The sequence below is a fragment of the Sceloporus occidentalis genome, unplaced genomic scaffold, assembly GCF_023333645.1.
Source record: "Sceloporus occidentalis isolate IW3139 unplaced genomic scaffold, rSceOcc1.0.p SCAF_1, whole genome shotgun sequence".
Classification (NCBI taxonomy): Eukaryota; Metazoa; Chordata; class Lepidosauria; order Squamata; family Phrynosomatidae; genus Sceloporus; species Sceloporus occidentalis.
In genome coordinates, this window is record NW_028316981.1 from 9,953,885 (window position 1) to 9,974,625 (window position 20,741).

The window sequence follows — 20,741 nt, forward strand, 5'->3', positions numbered from 1 at the left end:
CTCTATTCTGCTTTGGACAGACTTCACCTGGAATCCTATGTCCAGTTCTGGGCACCACAATTCAAGAGGAATCCTGACAAGCTGGAGCATATCCAGAGGAGGGCGGCCAAAGCAGGGAAAGCTATGGAAACAACAACAACAACAACAACAATAATAATGTTTATTTATATATCACTTTTCCAAATTAGATCAAAGCGGTGTACAACAGGAAGTACAATACAAAGTCAAAATAAAACATAACAGGCCTCTCTCCCCCCAAGATGGTGGCTGAAGGGAGGGCTTTTCTTCTTTCAGGCAGGCAGTTGGAGCTTGCCTGCCTCTCTCCCCCCAAGATGGTGGCTGAAGGGAGGGCTTTTCTTCTTTCAGGCAGGCAGTTGGAGCTTGCCTGCCTCTCCCCCCCCCCCCCCAAGATGGTGGCTGAAGGGAGGTGTCCTGTGAGGAGTGGCTAAGGGAGCTGGGTATGCTTAGTCTGGAGAAGGTTAAGGGGTGACATGATAGCTGTGCTTAAAGATTGGAAGGGAGGTCATATTTACAATAGAGCAAGCTTGTTTTTTGCTGCCCCAGAGATCATGGAGCAATCAATTCAAACTGTAGGAAAATAGATTCCACCTAGACATTAGGAATAATTTCCTGATGTTATTTGACAGTGGAATAGAACTGCATTGGAGTGTATTGTAATCTTTTTCTTTAGAGTTTCTGAAACAGAAGCTGGGTGGGCCATCTGTCAGGGCTGCTTTGATTCTGTCTTCCTATATGGCAGGAGTATGAATCCATCAAACAATAATACAATCTTTGAGTAGTATGGGACACATGTAAAGCAGTTATGAGGGGAATATTTTTAAAATTGGGGTATGAAAAAAAGAAGAAGAGAGAAGGAAAGATGAAGAAGTTAATGGAAAAGATTAAAGAAAAAGAAAGGGAATTAAGGGAAAATCCAAAAAACAACAAAGCAAGACAGGAGGTAAAGATAGCTCAAATACAACTTAATGAAGAGTTAAATAAGGAAGTAGAGTGGCAACTAAAAAGGAATAGGCAGAAATTCTTTGAAGAAGCTAATAAGCCGGGAAAGTGGCTGGCACAAAGAATAAGAAAGATGCAAGAAAAAAAGTTGATTTTGGAATTAAGGGCAGGAGGCAAGCTGTATAAAGGGCAAAGAGATTTAAAAAGAGTCTTTAAAGAATTTTATGAGGACCTATACAAAGAAAGTAAGACTGGGGAAAGGGAGCGAGAGAAAATAGAGAAGTATCTGGAAAAGCAAAGAATAACAATCATAGGAAAAGAAGAACAAGAGAAGCTGAATGCTCCAATCTCAGAAAAAGAAATAAAAGAAGCAATTAGGAGGGCCAAAAGCGGGTCAACACCTGGGCCTGATGGACTCTCAGGCGGTTTTTATAAAAAATTTGAAGAAACAATAACACCACACTTGCTGGAAGTATATAATAAAATAGGAGAAGAAGGAAAACCGGAGTCATGGAAGTATAACAATATAGTTGTGATACTAAAAGAAGGAAAGGATGCAAAAGAACCCAAAAATTACAGGCCGATATCACTTATAAACAATGACTATAAAATATTAACGTCAATTTTAGCGGAAAGATTAAAAGTAATCCTAGAGGAAAGAATTCATAAGGATCAGAACGGGTTCCTACCAGGGAGACAAATAAATGAAAATATAAGAACGGTGATAGACATATTAGAATATTATAACACTAAGAAAGAAAAGAAAGCTGCTATTATATTCATTGACTCAGAGAAAGCATATGATAATATAAGGTGGGAGTTTATGTATGCGCTATTGGAGAAAATGCAAGTGGGAGAAAATTTTTTAAAATGGATAATAGAACTGTACAGAGATCAAAGAGCTAAGGTGATAGTCAATGGGGAGAAATCTGAGGAAGTGGAGATCCAGAAGGGGACGAGGCAGGGGTGTCCACTGTCCCCTTTGTTATATATTATGATTATTGAGGACCTACTGCAGAATATAAGACAAAATGGAAAAATACAAGGAGTGAGGATAAAAGATCAATCCTATAAGGTGAAAGCCTATGCAGATGATGTCGCAGTATATATGGAAAATCCACTACTCAACATAAAAGAATTAAAAAAAACCATAAAAGAATTTGGAGAAGTAGCAGGGCTAAAGATTAATGAGGAGAAAACAGTTATAATTACAAAAAATATGACAAAACAAGAAGAAAAAGAGCTAGAGGAGATGACAAAATTTAAAATCCAAAATAAAGTTAAATACCTGGGAGTGTGGATAACAAAAAGAGTTGGAGATTTGTATGAAAACAACTACCAGAAAAAATGGAAGGAAATAAAGGAGGAATTAGGGAGATGGGCAAGGCTACGCCTCTCCTTATTAGGGAGAATGGCGGCAATAAAAATGAGCGTGCTGCCCAAGCTCCTATATTTATTCCAGAACCTCCCGATTATAAATACAGACAAGTGCTTTAGGGATTGGAGAAAAGAACTATCGAATTTCATTTGGGCGGGAAGAAAAGCACGAATAAAATGGGACAACTTGATAGATCATAAAAGTAGAGGGGGCTTAGGAGTACCAGAATTACAAAAATACTATTATGCATGCGGAATGGTATGGGTTGAAGATTGGATTAAGTTAAAAAATGACAGATTATTATGTTTAGAAGGACATAATAATAAATATGGGTGGCATGCATACCTAGTATATAAGAAATGGAAGGAGGATAAGGAATTTAAAAAACATATCATAAGAAAAGGATTATTAAGGATATGGGAACATTATAAGAAAAAGTTTTATAGGAGAATACCCCAATGGACGTCACCGCAGGAGGCCCATTTCGGGAAGTTTAGAAGGAGTAAGGAACAATGGATAAGATATGAACAAATACTGGAGGAGGATAAGAAGTGACATTTAAAAATAAAATCCAGAGAAAAATTAGAAAAGGAAAATATAACGATAGAATGGTTCCCATATAAGCAATTGGAGGAAAGGCTCAAAAAAGATGTAAAACAAGAGGGAATAGAAACCACAAAAAATGAATTAGATAAGATAATCTTTGAAAAACAGAATAAGAAGAAAATATCCAAATACTATGCGGGGCTGCTAGAAAGGGATTTAGAACATGAAAGGATAAAGGAAAACATGACAAAATGGAGTCAATTGATGCAACATAATATAAATCTGGAGGAGTGGGAAAGAACGTGGGAAAAAACGAATAAATTTACCTTAGCACAAAATTTAAAAGAAAATTATTATAAAATGTTTTATTTGTGGTATATTACGCCGGTTAAGATATCTAAAATGTATAAAAACACAAATAAGACATGCTGGAAGTGCAAAAAAGCAGACGGAACCTTCTACCATATGTGGTGGACATGTACAAAAGCTAAACAATTCTGGAACGGGATACATTGTGTGATGGAAGAAATAATAGGGGGAAGATTACAAAAGATTCCGGAGCTATATTTGTTGAATATGACCTGTAAAGTAGAGAAGGAAATAGAGAGGAAATATGGGAGGATAATTTTGTATATGATTTCGACGGCAAGACTACTATATGCACAGAGATGGAAAACAACGCAAATACCAAGTATAGAGGATTGGTTGAATAAGGTGATGGAAATGAAAGATGCAGATAGACTGTCTCGAAGTATAAAAAGAAAAGAAGAAGACGAGGAAGATGAAGGTGATGATGCATGGATTATAATAGAACAGTATTGGAATAGGTTTATGCGAAGAAGAGACTGAAAAGAGAAAAGACGAAGACATAGGGAAAAATGGGTTGGGAAGGGAAAAAGGGGGAGGGGAAGGAGGGGGAAGGAGAGGAAAGGGAGAGAAAAGGGAAGGGAGAGGGGAAGGGAATTGAGACTCTGTAAGATGTGAACGTGTATATATCTATGTATGAGGAATAAAATAAAAATAAAATTAAAAAAAAAAAAAGTTCTGAGACTCTCTTGGCCGAGGTGATGGCTGTGAGGAATAGAACCTTCCAGGTAAGGAATTTTAAGTCTATGTCTTTTAGTGGTTCAAACGGAGCTTTGGTAAGAGCCGAAAGTACCTTGTGTAGGTCCCAGTTAGGTTATCTATGTACTGTGGGAGGTCGGATGAGAGTGGCTGCTCGAAGAAACCTTCTGACATAGTAGTTGTTGGACAGTTTGTTAGTGTGTTTTTGAGGAAAAGCAGAAGTGATGGCAGAGACCTGTCTTTTGAGAGTGTTGGGCTTAAGACCTTTATCAAGTCCTTCTTGGAGGTAAGAAAGTAGAGAGCTCACAGATGCCTTGAGTGGGTTAAGTTTGTTTAGCTTACACCAACGGGCAAATGATCTGAAAGAATATTCGTATATTCGTCTGGTGGAAGGTCATCTAGCATTGATGATGGTGTCTATCACCCTAGACGTGAGCCCTTCTTTTATCATATTTTGGCGTTCAACCTCCAAGCGTGAAGGTTGAGCCAGGCTGGATCTGGATGGTGAAACTGACCCTGGGATAGAAGGTCTGGGCGAAGCGGGAGCTTGAGAGACTCTTGAGCCATTGTCAGGATCTCTGAGAACCATGGTCTTCTTGGCCAGTATGGGGCTATTAGAATTATTGTCGCTCTTTCTTTTCTTGCCTTTTTTAGGCACTTGTTGATCATGGACATTGGAGGGAAGGCATATAGAGTCCCATCTGGCCATGGGGCATGTAGAGCTTCCATTTATTCCGCTCCTTGAGTTAGGAACCGAGAGAAGAAGCATGGCAGTTGATTGTTTATGGGTGATGTGAAGAGATCTACCAGGGGCGTTCCAAGCTTGTGTGTCACCATGTGAAAGACTTGGGGATGTAGCTGCCACTCTGACTGGTCTATGTCCTGTCTGCTGAGCCAGTCGGCTCTCGTATTTAGAGTCCCCTTGATGTGTTCTGATCTTATCGAGAGGAGATTTGTTTGTGACCACTTGAAAAGAAGCTCTGTCTCACTCATTAGAGACTTTGATCTTGTGCCTCCTTGTTGATTTATGTGGGCTTTTGTTGACATGTTGTCTGTCCGAATCAACACTGGTTGTCCTTTGACCAGGGATGAGAATTGTAGAAGAGCCAGGTGCACCGCTCTGAGTTCTAGGAGATTTATGTTGTGGCTTTGTTCTTGGACGGACCATCTTCCCTGTGTATAGGAGTTGTTGAGTGTGGCTCCCCAGCCCCACAGACTGGCATCTGTCGTCAGTTGTAGTTCTTGAGGAGGCCAGAGTGGCCGACCTGTTTTGAGATTGTGAGAAGTCCACCAAAGGAGGGAGTGTCTGACCCTGTGAGGAAGTATCAGTCATTTGTTGATCTTTGAGGATATGTGTTTTTGATGAGGAAGGAGAAACCACTGGAGAGGCCTTGAGTGAAATTGGGCCCAGGGTGTGCAGTCTATCGTTGATATCATTAAGCCTTGTAATCTCGCCAGGAGCAAAAGGTTTGTCGAGTGAGAGCGGGACACGAGGTTGATGGTCTGACGAAGTTTGTTTATTCTTTCTACCGTGTAGGGTATCGATGATCGCCCCGAGGTGGAGAATATGTTGGCAAGGCTCTAGGTGGCTCTTCCCACGATTGACCAGAAAACCATGTCTTGTCAATGAGGATAGGACCAGATGGACATCCTGACGGCCTTGTTGGAGTGATGGTGAGCGAATTAAGATGTCGTCCAAATAAGGATGGATGTGGATTCCCTGTAGTCTCCAATGGGCCACCAGCGATATCATGATCTTTGTAAAAACCCGAGGAGCTGATGAGAGGCCAAATGGAAGGGCCTTGTATTGGTAATGGTTGTGGTGGTAGGAGAATCTCAGAAATCGGCGGTGGAGAGGGTGAACAGGAACATGAAGGTAGGCTTGAGTTAAATCCAGAGAACAAAGAAAGTCGTGAGGTCTGATGGCCTCTAGGATGGTCTTTAGAGTTTCCATACGGAAACGATGTTTTCTGACAAATTTGTTGACCCATTTTAGGTCCAGAACAGCCCTCCATGACCCGTCCTTTTTTGGCACTATGAACAAAATAGAGTAGCAACCTTTGTACATTTCTGAAGATGGAACTTGTTCTATCGCTCCAATTTGTAGTAGGTGGTCTATGGCTTGTAACATCAACTTGTGTTTTTTGTGACGTTGGGACATCGGTGATGGAACAAAGTGGTCATGAGGAAGGTTGTAAAAGTCTATCAGATAACCGTGTCTCAGTGTGGTGAGAATCCATTTGTCTGCAGTTGAGGCTTCCCAAATGTGGGCGAAGTGTAGAAGTCTGCCGCCCACTAGATGTGGCAGCCAGTCATTCTCTGGGGGAATTACGGTTTTGTTTGGAGATAGATGGCCCCTGTTGTTGGTTGGAAGAGTTGTTAGGCCTTCCGAATCCTCGGGAGTGGTATTGTTGTCGGCCATATGGCTTTCGGTCAGACCACTGATTTTTGTTGGACCTAGGGTCTCTGGAACAAAAGGAAGATTGATTGTTTTTGTATGAGTGAAAGGAACCCTGTCCCTGGCGAAAGGATCGCTTTTCATCTCTTTTGGGTAGTGAAGGTAAGGCTTTTTTCTTGTCCTTGGTTTCTATGAGGACGGGTTCGAGTGCGTCTCCAAATAGTTTTTGTCCGCTGAAGGGGGCCATGGTGAGGTTTTGTTTGGACTTGGCATCAACCGTCCAATTTTTTAGCCAAATCTGTCTCCTTACTGGGACAGATGCTGCTTGAGCCCTGGCACTCAGTTGCATGATGTCAAGAGAAGCATCAGAAGAAAAAGCCAACACCTTGAGAAGTTTATTGATGCCCTGGCGTAATTTAATGTTGCCCTTAGGTACCTCTTGGATAAGGTCTCTAGCCCAAGTAAAAGCGGCCCTGGAGAGAATGGAGACTGTAGATGCAGCCCTGATGGCTGTGGAGGAGGCGTCAAATGATTTTCTTAAGGCCGAATCGGCTCTTTTGTCTTTGTGGTTTTTTAGGGCATCATCTCCAAGGAGCCCTGGTGGCGCAGTGGTTAAATGCCTGCACTGCAGCCATTCACTCGAAACCACAAGGTTGCGAGTTCAAGACCAGCAAAAGGACCCAAGCTCGACTCAGGCTTGCATCATTCCGAGGTCGCTAAAATGAGTACCCAGACTGTTGGGGGCAAATTAGCTTACTTGCTAATTAGCTTACTTGCTGTTCACCGCTATGATCTTTGGAACAGCGGTATATAAATAAAACAAATTATTAATTATTATTATCTTTGCAGTAGACTGCGGACGTGGTCAAAACTGCAACGGGAGCATCAACCAAGGGGACTTGGAGCTTTGACATGACCGATTGGGGAAGGTTATAAAATTTTTTGAATGATTGAGGATTTGGTCTGGCTGTGGCTGGCTTAGACCACTCTTCCCTAATAACCTTCATAAAATCTGACGTAAAGGGGACCTCGATAGAAGGGGGCCCAGGTTGTGGGAAGGAGTCGCCCTTTCCCTGGGGAAGGTCTGTGTCTTGAGTTTGAGGGATGGTGGCATTTATAGGCAACTCAAGAGTTTTTATTGCTTTTTTCAACAGGATTTGAAAGTCCTCTTGGGGGAAAAGTCTGCTGGAGGAGGGTGTGGGATCTTCTCCATCATCATCATCAACAGATAATTCGTCAAGGGTGAGTAAGCCCTCTTCACTGTGAGATAATTTGTTTGAAAGGTCCTCTGCATCATCCTCATCATCAGAAGAATGCAGAATAATGGAGGCTTTGGGCTTTTTTGATTTGTGTTGTTGGCCAGGAGGTGGCGCTGGTCGCTTAGTTTTTGTCTTAGCAGCAGCTGCAGAGGAGACTTTTCCTGCCCTTTTTGTGAGGCTTAATGGCAGTTTCCCTGGGGGTGAATTTTCCCCTTTCAGAGGGAGGGATGGAATCCAGGGAGGAGCGGGCAACTGGAGAGGAGGAAGAGGAAGACCTTGTCCTGGTTGGGGCTCTCTGGGCAGAGGCAGGGATGCACTGGGCTGGAGCTGGCTGAGAGGTAGGGAGGGAAGGCTGTCTCCGGTGGTCTGAAATGGTGCCAGTCATCCCCAGAGAGAGGGGAAGGGCTGCAGGACAGGGCTGTTGGCCAGATAAAGCTGCAGCTTGGAGGAGATGAGGGAAGCGATTATGGAGGAGAGCTCCGGTGGCAATGCTTGCAGCGGGGGGGGGGGGCAGTTGGGTGGGGGTAGTACTCACACCCTGTTCTGAGTCCTCCAATGTGGCCTGGGTCCGCTCCTTTTGCTGGAGGGTGCAGTGGGGCCCCTGTAGGTTCGGAGACGAGGGTTCTCCCTCCTCCGACCTGGCCCTGGCAGTCCTAGCAGCAGGCTCCTTGTCTTCATAGGGGCTGAGAGAGTGACTGGGTTGCTCTCTAGCCAAGTTTAGGGAATCACAGGACATGCCTGGGCTGTCCTCCTGATCCCCAGCCCCTGACATCGTTGTTGGTCCCCTGGCAGTCCAAAGAGACAGGAGAGGGGACAGATAGGAGGCAGAGGCAAAAGAAGCAGGAACCAAACAAAGAATCTTTCAGTCCTTTTCAGATATTTATTTTGAGATGAAGGGGGTCCAGGAAGCTTTGTGCCAAATAGAAATGTGTTCGGCTGCAACCACACTGCAGAAATAAATCCAGTTTGACACCCTTTTAATTGCCATGGCTCAGTGCTAGGGAATCCTGGGAATTCTAGTTTTGGGAGACATTTAACCTTATCTCTCAGCAAACTCTGGTGTGACAACTACAATTCCCAGGATTTCATAGCACTGGGCCATGGCAGTAAAAACGGTATGAAACTGGGTTGTCTCTGGAGTCTGGAGTGAAGATGCAGCCTGAGTTGGGTCCAAGACACACTGCAGAAATAATCCAGTTTGAGACCGCTTTAACTGCCCTGGCTCAGTGCTAGGGAACCCTGGGAATTGTAGTTTTGTGAGAAAGAGCTCTGGTGCCGCAATGAACTACAGTTCCCATGCATCTGAGGAAATACGCTGAAGTCTAGGAAAGCTCATGCTGCCAACTTTTCTTTCAGTGAGACTCAAAGGTGCTACAAGATCTCTCTATCATCATCCATTATTATTATTATTATTATTATTATTATCATTATCATCATCATTATTAAATCCAAATGCAGCTGAAGAAGTGGACTTAAACTGGCAACACTGATATGCTGTAGACTCATTTTCTGGGGCTGGGATCTGGAAGCGTGGAGGCAATTCCCTTGTTCAGCCAGGGAATCCTGGGAATTGTAGTTTGTTGTGACATGTTGAGACTCTGCTTTTACCAGCAGCCAGGGCTCCATGCATGAAATTCTGGGCTTGGTGGTTTGTTGTGCCCAGAATCCCATCATCGCAGGGAGCCTTGCAGTTAGAAGCAGTGCCAAACTGGATTATTTCTGCAGTATGGATGGCAATGGAAAAGGGAACGAAAAAGAGAGCCACAAAACAAAATTCTTGGAAGACAGGGCAGGGATGCCAACTGACCAGGTGCTCTGCCCATGCTCAGAGGCATATTTAATCACTAACACACACACACTCAGGGACATCATCACATTCACATCACACAACCCAAATGGTCCTCACAGTACAACAACGACCCTGAGAGGTAGGCTTGGGGCACTCTGCCCAAGCTCAGGAATTCAGAAATTCAATTGTCACTCTCAGGCACACACAGAAGTCCAGAACATCAAGCCATGATACCATGATCAAGTATTGCCTTTGTGTGTCTTAAAACTTATGTCTTACTTGGAAATCCAAGGCAATTGGGATTAAGCCAGCCAAGATCCCTCACTCCCTGCCTCTCTCCAGCACTGCAGCCACTTTGCTTTGCCCCTGGAGGCTGAGAATGCCTGAGTGGGGGGGGGGGGGGGCAATCACTGTCCTCTCTCTGATTGGCTGAACTATTCCTCCAAACAGTTGGGGTTGGTTGGGCTTGCTCCGTCCTGGCTCTCAGAGGGAGTCAGAGAGAGAGAGAGAGAGAGAAAACTGTTACACTCCAGAGGGTTGGTTGCTCTGCAGGCAGCAGTCTGGAGCTGAAAGGGCCAAAGTCGCCGAAAAGGCACTGAAACAGAGCTAGGCGCGAAAATCACACGAAAAGCTCTGAAAAGTCCCCGTTTTCGCATGAAAGTCGCGAAATTGGCAACACTGTTTGGGGGTTAGTCCTAGCCTATGGACACGCCTCTAAAGTTTTGTCTACTTCCTGCCTGACCTAGAGCGAGCCACAGGGTCTAACCCATACATCAAGGATGCCTTCTCTCCATTGCTGGAAAAAGGTTCTTTCACCACAAAAGAGAAGGAGTTCAACATGTTTCATCAAACGTTTTATTAAAACTAACAATATGCACACATGAACTAAAAACAAAACATTTTCAACCTTCTGGACAGCATAAACATTTTAAACAGTCAAATACTTTTCATTACTTTCTGCCCTGTGAGTTGCATGATGGTTTTGAGTGAAACCTTTCCCACACTCTTGGCATTTAATGGTTTCTCTCCTGTATAAGTTGTGAGATGATGAGTGAGCAGTTTCTTCCCAATCCCTTCCCACCCTCCAAGCATTTGAATGGCTTCTCCCCTTGTGAGTTGCTTGAGGGTGACCGAGGGCTCTTTTCTCAATGAGACTTTCCCCACATTCCAGGCATTTAAAAGGCTTCCCTCCTGTATCTGTATTTTGAAGGCAGTGCTGGGTGGCTCTTTTCTCAATGAATCCTTTTCCACACTCAAAGAATTTAAATGTGTTGTTTTTTTCTCTTGTGTGATTTTTTTTATGCCAAGTGAGGAATGCCTTCTGAATATACCCTTTCCCACATTTCAGGCATTTAAATGGTTTCCTATGTGCATTTTTTGATGATAGGTGAGCTGTGTCTTCCTAATATAACTGTTTCCACACTCCAGGCATTTAAAGGGTTTCTCTCCTGTGTGAGTGGCTTGGTGACGAGTGAGGTCTCTTTTCACAATGAAACCTTTTCCACACTCCAGGCATTTAAAGGGTTTCTCTCCTGTGTGAGTTTTTTGATGATAGGTGAGCTGTGTCTTCCTAATATAACTTTTTTCACACTCCAAGCATTTAAAGGGTTTCTCTCCTGTGTGAATAGCTTTGTGATGACTGAAGTCTCTTTTCGCAATGAAACCTTAAAAGGAAAAGTTCAGATGAAAAGTTCATGAGTATACAATTTAAAAAAAAATCCAAGAGGGTCTTTAATTATTAAAATTGGATAAGAAGTCATGCAAAACTACTCAAGAAACACATCAGAGGGAAATTCAGAGAAATAATAATAAGTTTACTGAGATGGACAAGAGGCTTAGATACCTGCAGGATTACTAGAGAAGATCAAAGTTTGTTATTAAAAATATACCAGAAGCTGGGAAGGGAGATAGGAAAATTGACTTGAAAATGGAAATAGAATCATAGAACCACAGAGTTGGAAGAGACCACAAGGGCCATCCAGTTCAACCCTATTCTGGAATGCAGGAACTCCCAATCAAAGCATCCCTGACATGTGGCTATCCAGCCTCTGTTTAAAAACCTCCAAGGAAGAGTGTTTCACTGTCAAAACAGCCCCTACTGTCAGGAAGTTCCTCCTAATGTTTAGGTGGAATCTCTTTTCCTGTAGTTTGCATCCATTGTTCCAGGTCCTGTTCTCTGGAGCAGCAGAAACCAAGCTTGCTCCATCCTGAATATGACATCCCTTCAAATATTTAAACAGGGCTTGTTAGCATAGTTGCGCAGTCCGTGAGGTACCACAATAGTGTCTGGCACCAAAGTCTCCACCTTCGGAGATGCAGGTAGCTACTTGCAAGCTGGAGAAAAACACCTCTCCCCTTCAGTGTCAGCAAAGAGATACTGCAGACACACATCTCACAAGGGAGGCTTTTATTCTTCAGAAGTTCCACTATATCAAGTCACTATATACAATGCTATCATACAACTCTAACACTGTGCACCATGCACCACCAGAACAAACCACACAGTGACTTGAGGCACTCCCCTTATCTAGCCAGGGCTCCATGTGGTCTTTTGGCCCTGCCTCCTCCTCCTCCTGTGTCACAATGATCTCTGTCCCTTAGCCAGGGTGAGTTTGCACATTTGCAGCTTTTTGCAGCACTTTACTGCACTTGGTGACCCTCACTTCTGTCACTTCCCATGACTCAGCACTGGTGAAAAGTGCCTTGTCATCATAGTTGACAGTGATCCTTTGTTGTCCAGTCACTATTTAATACCACATTGTGCTTTTTTCAGGACTCTATCCCGACAGGGCTATCATATCACCTCTTAACCTTCTGCCTTGGTGGAGCAGTGGTTAAATGCCTGTACTGCAGCCACTCACTCAAAACTATAAGGTTGCGAGTTCAATACCAGCAAAAGAGCTCAAGCTTGACTCAGTCTTGCATACTTCCGAGGTCGCTAAAATGAGTAACCTTCAGCCACCATCTTGGGGGGAGAGAGGCAGGCTAGCTCCAACTGCCTGCCTGTAAGAAGAAAAGCCCTCCCTTCAGCCACCATCTTGAGGGGAGAGAGGCAGGCAAGCTCCAACTGCCTGCCTGTAAGAAGAAAAGCCCTCCCTCCAGCCATCATCTTGGGGGGAGAGAGGCAGGCAAGCTCCAACTGCCTGCCTGTAAGAAGAAAAGCCCTCCCTCCAGCCACCATCTTGAGGGGAGAGAGGCAGGCAAGCTCCAACTGCCTGCCTGTAAGAAGAAAAGCCCTCCCTTCAGCCACCATCTTGAGGGGAGAGAGGCAGGCAAGCTCCAACTGCCTGCCTGTAAGAAGAAAAGCCCTCCTTCCGACCACCATCTTGGGGAGAGAGAGGCCAGGGCCTGAAAGACTAAGAGCCCTCTTCCGACCACCATCTTGAGGGGGAGAGAGGCTTGTTATGTTTTATTTTGACTTTGTATTGTACTTCCTGTTGTACACCACTTTGATCTAATTTGGAAAAGCGGTACATAAATAAACATTATTATTATTATTAATTAGCTTACAGTTGTAAACCACTTAGACACTGTAAGTTCAGTATAAAGGGGTATATAAACAAAGCTGTTTGTTTTCTTTTTCTCTTCTCCAGGCTAAACATCCCCAGCTCCCTGAGTCGTTCCTCATAGGACATGGTTTCCAGACCCTTCACCACTTTAGAGGCCCTCCTCTGGACACGCTCCAGTTTCTCAATGTCCTTTTTGAATTGTGGTGCCCAGAATTGGACACAGTATTCTAGGTGGGGCCTGACCAGAGCAGAATAGAGTGACACTATTATTTCCCTTGATCTAGACAGTATACTTCTGTTGATGCAACCTAAAATTGCATTGACCTTTTTAGCTGCCGCATCATACGTTTGACTCATATTCAATATGTGGTCTACTTGGACTCCTAGATCCCTTTCACAAGTAATCTTGTTCAGCCAGGTGTTGCCCACCCTATATCTGTGAATTTCATTTTTCTGCCCTAAGTGTAGTACCTTACATTTCTCTGTGTTGAAATTCATTTTGTTAGCTTTGGCCCACCTTTCTAGTCTATTTCAAGTCATTTTGAATTTTGATCCAGTCCTCTGAGGTATTAGTGACTCCTAATTTTATTAAGATGTTTGCAAAAAATCTCCCCAACTCTTAACTGGACTGAAACTGATTTGGAAAGGGTTCACCGTATTGCATCAGGGAGGAACAGGATAACACCACAAGAAGTGATCGTGAGGGTGACTAACTAGAGCAAGAAAGAGGAACTGATGAACATTATAAGGAAAAATCCAGAGAAATTAAGATTTGGAGAAGTAAAAGTGTAAATATATAGTGACTATTGTCCACAAACAAAGATTTGGAGAACCTCTATGAAGCCATATTCTATTTTATTGTTGAAGGCTGGGATTTACTACACATGAGGATACCCGGTGTTTTTAAAATTTCAATGAGCAAGAAGATGATACAGGATTGAATCTGTGAAACAAGGACTGCAGTTGCTAAAAGAACTGGGGATATATAAGGAAGAAGTAAAAACGTTTGGAGGACCTACAGAAACATCTGGAAGAATAGGAGCTGAAGAAGGTGGGAAAACATGTGGAAGGTTAGAGAAGAAGTTGTGGCTGGGCTGACTAGGGGGCCATTATGATTACCTTTTACCCTGGATCAGGAACCGAATCTTGCATGTGAAGTTCATATTCGCCCCAAATCTCCCACAAGCGAATCAGAGGCTTCCACAACCGTTTCGGGGCAAATGCCCCTTAGTGCGAGTCATTTGGAATTGGGGTAAAAGCTGTCTCTTTTGAAAAGACTCGGGTTTGGTGAATATGAACTTGCCCCCAATCATGATCGGGTCAAGTTCAGGGGAGGGATTTAGGTCAGAGGGAGGGCAGTGGGTAGGGAATTCCCTCCCCTTCATCGGGGCGGAGGAGGAGGAGGGAGCCGGAGGAAGGATGCAAAAAAGGGGAATCAGGGTGTCAGGATGAAAAAAAGGGCATTGGGGAAATGCAAAGGACAGTCAGAGGGAGGGCAGAGGGGAGAACTGGAGAAAGTGACAGAGGAGGATGTAGGAGCCGGGAGGAAGAAGGGGGCCATAGAGGGCAACCTGTAACGGAGCAGGAGGAGACGAAGGAAGAGGCAGGAGGAAGGGTCAATTCAGGGCAGGTCAGAGGGAGGCACAGGACAGAGCTCGCACCAAGCAGCTTTCTCACTCTCTCTCTCTCTTTTTATTATTTTTGACAAACTATGTGCATGTTTTTTGCAATAGGTAGATAGATAGAATGTGGCTGCCTGCCTGTTCACTTTCCCTTTCATTTCCTTAATTCCAGCAAAGGAAAGGCTGCAAAGGGCACTTTGCAGGAGGCTTTTTTCCTTTGCAAATGCTACAATGCAAATGTTACAATGTTACTCTTTCCAATTTATCAAACTGATACAGCAGTGATGGCGAACCTTTTTCAGTTTGCGTGCTGGAGGCGGGGCTTTTACCCCCAGGATGGGGGCTGGGTGCCGGGGGTGGGGCTTCCTCCCTCCAGGGGGCAGAGCTTCTGCCCCCTTTTCAGAGAGAGGGAGCCTCTGGCTCCTCCCCCGGCTCCTCCCCCGGCGTCCCTCCTGGGGCCGTCAGAGGCCGGCAAAAGGGCCGTGGAGGGCGGCACGCTGTCCTCCGGCCTTTGCCAGCCCCTGAGGACACCTCCCGCCTGGAGAAGCTCCCGTCCTCGGGGCTTCTCCAGGCCTTTGTTCCTCGGCCCTTCGCTCCGCACTAAAGGGCTCTATGGAGCCCTTTCACGGGGAACGAAGGGAACGGGAGGAGAAGGGGCCTGGGCACATGTCCCAGCCCTCTCCTCCTCGGCCTTTGCTCCCCGAGAAAGGCCTCCATGGAGCCCTTTCGCGGGGAGCTAAGGAAAAGCGAGGAGGAGTTTGGGCACACGTCCCAGCCCTCTTCTCCTCGGCCTTCGCTCCCCGAGAAAGGCCTCCATGGAGCCCTTTTGCGGGGAGCGAAGGGAACCGGAGGAGAAGGGGCCTGGGCACGCGTCCCAGCCCTCTTCTCCTCGGCCTTCGCTCCCCGAGAAAGGGCTCCATGGAGCCCTTTCACGGGGAGCGAAGGAAAAGCGAGGAGGAGGAGTCTAGGCACACGTCCCAGCCCTCTCCTCCTCGGCCTTTGCTCCCAGAGAAAGGCCTCCATGGAGCCCTTTCGCGGGGAGCTAAGGAAAAGCGAGGAGGAGTTTGGGCACACGTCCTAGCCCTCTTCTCCTCGGCCTTTGCTCCCCGAGAAAGGACTCCATGGAGCCCTGTCATGGGGAGCGAAGGGAACCGGAGGAGAAGGGGCCTGGGCATGCGTCCCAGCCCTCTTCTCCTCGGCCTTCGCTCCCCGAGAAAGGGCTCCATGGAGCCCTTTCGCAGGGAGCGAAGGAAAAGCGAGGAGAAGGAGTCTGGGCACGTGTCCCAGCCCCCTTCTCCTCAGCCTTTGCTCCATGTGAAAGGGCTCCATGGAGCCCTTTTGAGCGGAGCGAAGGGAAGCCGGGAGGGAAGAGGGCTGGGAGGAGGAGAGAGACGCACGTGTGTCTCTGTCTCCTCCCAGGCGCCATTTTCTAGCTTCTCGCTGTCTCTGAGAGACAGCGGGAGGCCCGAAAATGGCAGGGAGGAGGTGGAACGGGCACACCATAGGTTCGCCATCACGGTGATACAGAATGCTTTTGCTACTGTCTAAGTAATTCATGGGTAGCCTAGGGAAAGCAAAGAATGTATGGCATCCTTTTCTGGCATTTGGAGGTGAGGAATTGATTATTATTATTATTATTATTATTACTATTATTACATGAGTATGAGGCATTCTGGGGTGGCAAGGAGGGAGGATGCAGGATGCAGAGATGGCATTGTCAGAGGGTGGAAGAGGGGGAGCAGTCGGGTTGGGGTCCCGCCTTGGAGGAAGACACCCTAGAGGACCCAGAGGGCGCCTTGAAGGAGGAAGGAGCACCGGCGGGAAGCGAAACAGCTGGGACTCGGATAGGGACAGAGGGAGGGGCGGAGCCACAGGCTAGAAAAGGGGAAGCCTCCCAGGGGGAGGGGGAGGAGGAGAAAGAGAGAGGAGCGTCGGGAACTCTGTGGCGGTCGGAAGGGACAGGGTACGAAGGAGAAATAGAGGCCAGGGTGAGTGAAGCCTTGGCAGCCGAAATAAACCGGCTGCACTTCAGGGGCTCGAGGGGAGGACCCGGAAGGAGGGCGGAAGGTCGGCCCGCTATTGAAGAGTGGTGGCCACCACATCCCACGGGAGCGGATACCGAGCCCTACCAAGTCCGTCCGGTACTCCACCCCGGACCCCGCCTGTTGTGGGACATTCGGGGAAGGTGCTGGCCTTTAGAGAGGGGAGTCTCGCGGGGCTCACGGGCGAGCTTCCGCAACACCCAGGAAGAAGGAGGGCCGGAGGAGGCCTGAGCCACGTGGGTTGCCCGGAAGACTACACTGTTTGGAGGACTTTCAGTTTGGACTTTGTGAGGCCCGGTGAAGAAACCGGCTGTTTATTCGGCGTTGGGCGTGTTATTTTTGTGTTACATTAAAAGTTATTTGCAGCATCCTTCCGTCTCCGACTTTTGAACATGGATCCCATGGGACCACCCCCTCCTCCTCAAGAGGGAGCTCGGGGCCCGGCGACAGGCATTAGCTTGCATTTTGGGGTTGAAAACAGGGTCAAGGGAAGATCATAACCTGCACTGACCCAAATACCCACAACACACACACACAGGTTTTTAAATATGACAAAATATGTGCATACTGGTTTTTTTTTTAAAAGGAGGGAGGAAAGGGGGAAATCACCCATCCAGTTGTCCAAGAAGAAACGTCACCCTTGACAACAGCAGAAGAGAATTTGATTGACACCAGAGACTTTTTTACACCAGTTTGGCAAATGAGAACTCTCCCCAGAGCTGCATGGCATTCAGGGTTAAATTACCCTGGGATAAATAGTGGGCACTTGCTTCTGGAGATATTCGGGGGGAAGGCATCCAGATCTACCCAGTTCCATCCAGCGCAAATAGCTCAGTATGAATGGGGCCTAGGGGAGAAGAAATGTTGTGAGTAGTTGGAGGAGCTGGAGTTCTGTAGATGAAAGGTAAAACTACTGCAATCAAATAAAAAGCTAAGTTTATTGGGAGGGCAATTTTGGGCCTTTGGATGTCTTTGCCACTCCTCCCCACATGGGCAGCCTTGGTAGCTGGGGCTAGGGCAAATTGCCCTAGTGAATGGGAGGGGGGAGGTAAATGGGATAAGGGGAGAAAGGGGGGAACGAAAGGGGAGATAGAGGAAGGGATATGGGTATAGGACGCACAAATTGGAGCCATTAGAAATAGAATTGAATTATATAATGTGAAATAAATTGAAAATTTCAACTTTAAACGCCAAAGGCCTTGGTTCAGTGGTTAAAAGGAGGATTGAAGCATTATTAAAGAGAGATTCAGCAAGATAAAAAGGAAGTAAATGAATTGAAATTGACTTGGGCAAGGAATTATGGGAAAGCATTTGGAAATTCTAAATCAAGGGGTGTAGCAATAATAATTGCAAAAAATGTAATTTTGTAATAAACAATGTATTAAGAGATGATGATTGGAGATATATAATAATACAGGGAGAACTAGGCAAGGATTGGTCAATGTATATGACCCAAATGAAAAACAGGAAGAATTTTATGAGAAAGTATTAAAGAAAGTGGAAAATATACAAGAACAAAATGTGGTCCTGGCAGGTGATTTCAATATGCAGATAGATAAGATAAAAGATAAATCCAGTCCTTCAGTAAAGGATAGATATAGTAATATAGCAATTTAAATAAAATAATGAGAAAAGGGGAATTTAAAGATGTATGGAGTTTAGTAAAGGGGGATGAAAGAAAATATACATATTATTCTGCAGTACATAAGACATGTACAAGAATAGAATATATCTTTGTATCAAAAATATGATAAATAAAATTTTGAATACGGAAATATAAAATATAAAAATAACTGACCATGCTTTGATGAATGTAGAAATTGTTGAAAAGAAGGATTACGAACAAGTAAAAAGGTGGAGGTAAAATACTAAGATATTGAATTACAAGGAATTTGTAGAAAAAAATGGAAAGGAATGGAGAGAAACATGGCATATAAATTATAAAGATGTGACAAAAGGGTTGTTATGGGATACTATGAAGGCAGTTACAAGAGGAATATGTATAGAAGAAACAGACAATCTTTTAAAAAGACAAGAAGAAAGAAATTAGAAGCTGATATAGAGGAAATGGAAAATAAATATATAGTGAATAGAGCTAAACAAGCATATGTAGAATTAAGGGCAAAAAGAGAGGAATGGGATAAAATGGAAATAGATGAAGTACAAGAAAATTTGATTTACTTAAGAAGATAATTTTTGAATACAGTAACAAAAACTCAAAAATGTTGGCTAGAGCCACATAAAATAAGAAAATGGAAAGTATGATAAATATGGTTAGGGATAAATCTGGTAAAATATGCAGAATAATGAAAGATTTTTAAAAAAAATTGATGACCTTGGCCCCATACAGACAGGCCAAAATAAAGCTGCTTCGGGTCACTTTGGAGGTATGGTGTTTCAATGGTGCATGCATCCTAAGAGTCCAGAAGCTGCACCAAAGCTGCGCTCCAGTCCTTAGGACTGGATCGTGACTTTGGTGCGGCTTCCGGACTCTTAGGACACATGCATCATTTTAACAGCATAACTCCAAAGTGACTCGAAGCAGCTTTATTTTGGCCTGTCTATATGGGACCCTTATAAGTGAGAGGGACATAATAATGCTTTCTTGCTTTCTGTACAAAGCTTTGCAAAAGAATCAGTGGTTGCAGAAGGCTTATAGAATGAGCCTCAGAGTAAAGTGCATGGGCTATGATGGCCCCCTACCCTTTTTTACTGTGGCACGTACTTACTTATCATCCCCTCCTTTCTCTAGAGAACTCTGAATACAATGGCCTGTGTTTAGCAAGTGGCCTTGAGGAGTTTAGCTAGCTCAGCTAAGTATCTCTTATGCAGTAGCTAGCTATCTCTGTACATTCCAGGCTCCAAGCAGATGTAATGCCAAGAAGAAAATACAGGACCATTGAGTGAACAGTGAACGCAACCAATCGCTTGTTTAGAAAACAGCCCTCTGCGAAGGGCATAAAAGGGGGATGGCAAGAAGCCATCAGTGCTGCAGCCTTGGTGACGCCTACTTTGGTGTGCTGCTGCCCTGCGCAGAAAATAAAGCGTTTTTATTCTAGCCAGTTCGGTCTCGACTCTGCTTGTCCTCTGACAGGCCACGGGTCTTCGGGTTCATGGGTTTGGGGTCACCCGCTACATAAGGAATTATATCAAGCAGGGGATATTCCTGTAGGTAAAATAAAGATGTGGAAGAAAATTTGGAAATAAAAATAAAGGTAGAAGATATAGAATTACTGGAACAATCCATTGAGAAGGTAGAAATAGTGGAGGTAATTAAAAAATTGAAAAATGGGAAAGCTCCAAGAATGGACAGATTGAGACCAGATTATTATAAAGTGTTTGAAACAAAGATTTTATCATCCATAATGGCAAACAGAATGAGCAAATGTATATGTATAAATGTTGGGATAGAAAGTCACAGGGAAAATGTACAATGTGGGTTTTAATAGTAACCAGGCATTATAGGGTTACTGTGAGCCATAATGATTAGTCATTTAAACAAGAGGTGAGTGACATCAAAATGATAGTCAACAAATGCTGTAAAGTACTGCAGAATGCTGCCAGTCTGAGAATTCACTCAGGAGAATGGCTGGGTCATTTGTGACACAGAGGGAGAGGCAAGGCCCAATAGGCCTCACAGAGCCTTTGCTAGAGTAGTGACGAGCATTTTACCTCAGAGTGGGTTGTTACTGGTGTGGATGGTGTCAATGTATATAGTGTTGTACACAGTGGAACTTCTTCTATGAATAAAAGCCTCATCTGAGAGAAGATTACAGTGTCTCTTTGCTCATTGAGAAAGCGACAGGTGTTTCTCCAGCTCACAAGCTGCTGACTACAGTCACAAAGGTGGTGATCATGGCACCATACGTTGACGTGTTGCTTCACGCGCTGTGCAACATCAAAAGCGTTCACAATAAATATATAGGAAAGGATCAATGTGGATTTGTGAAAGGGAGACAAATGTCAAACCTAGCAGGAAGAGTACTGGATAAAATACATGTAATGGGGTGGGTGGGTGGTAAAAACAGGGATTTTAGCATTAGATATATTTAAAGCATTTGATTGTGTGGAATGGCCAACATTAACAATAATTATGAAAAGATCTGGAGTGGGGGACAAAGTAAGGGGGCTAATAGATCAACCATATTCTAATGATTCGCAAAAGTAATGGTA

General features: G+C 44.7%; 1 protein-coding gene and 1 long non-coding RNA gene across 3 annotated transcripts in view; one reads left to right on the plus strand and one right to left on the minus strand.

Annotated features, from left to right (window-relative positions):
• The first annotated feature begins 3,852 nt into the window (after positions 1-3,852).
• Positions 3,853-15,173, plus strand: LOC149320671 (uncharacterized). 2 transcript variants are annotated; one of them, XR_016279487.1, is made up of 4 exons: positions 3,853-5,623; positions 7,197-7,276; positions 7,502-7,589; positions 12,169-15,173. It is a non-coding gene; the product is annotated as an uncharacterized LOC149320671 (long non-coding RNA). The 2 variants fall into 2 exon arrangements; XR_016279488.1 differs by having other exon boundaries at positions 7,200-7,276.
• LOC149320672 (uncharacterized) overlaps positions 10,641-20,741 on the minus strand; it is a 32,305-nt gene continuing 22,204 nt past the window's right edge. Inside the window, exon 7 of the mRNA XM_089503275.1 lies at positions 10,641-11,059. Within this exon, the coding sequence (XP_089359401.1) occupies positions 10,740-11,059 (320 nt within the window). The 3' untranslated portion in view covers positions 10,641-10,739. The remainder of the gene's footprint in view (positions 11,060-20,741) is intronic.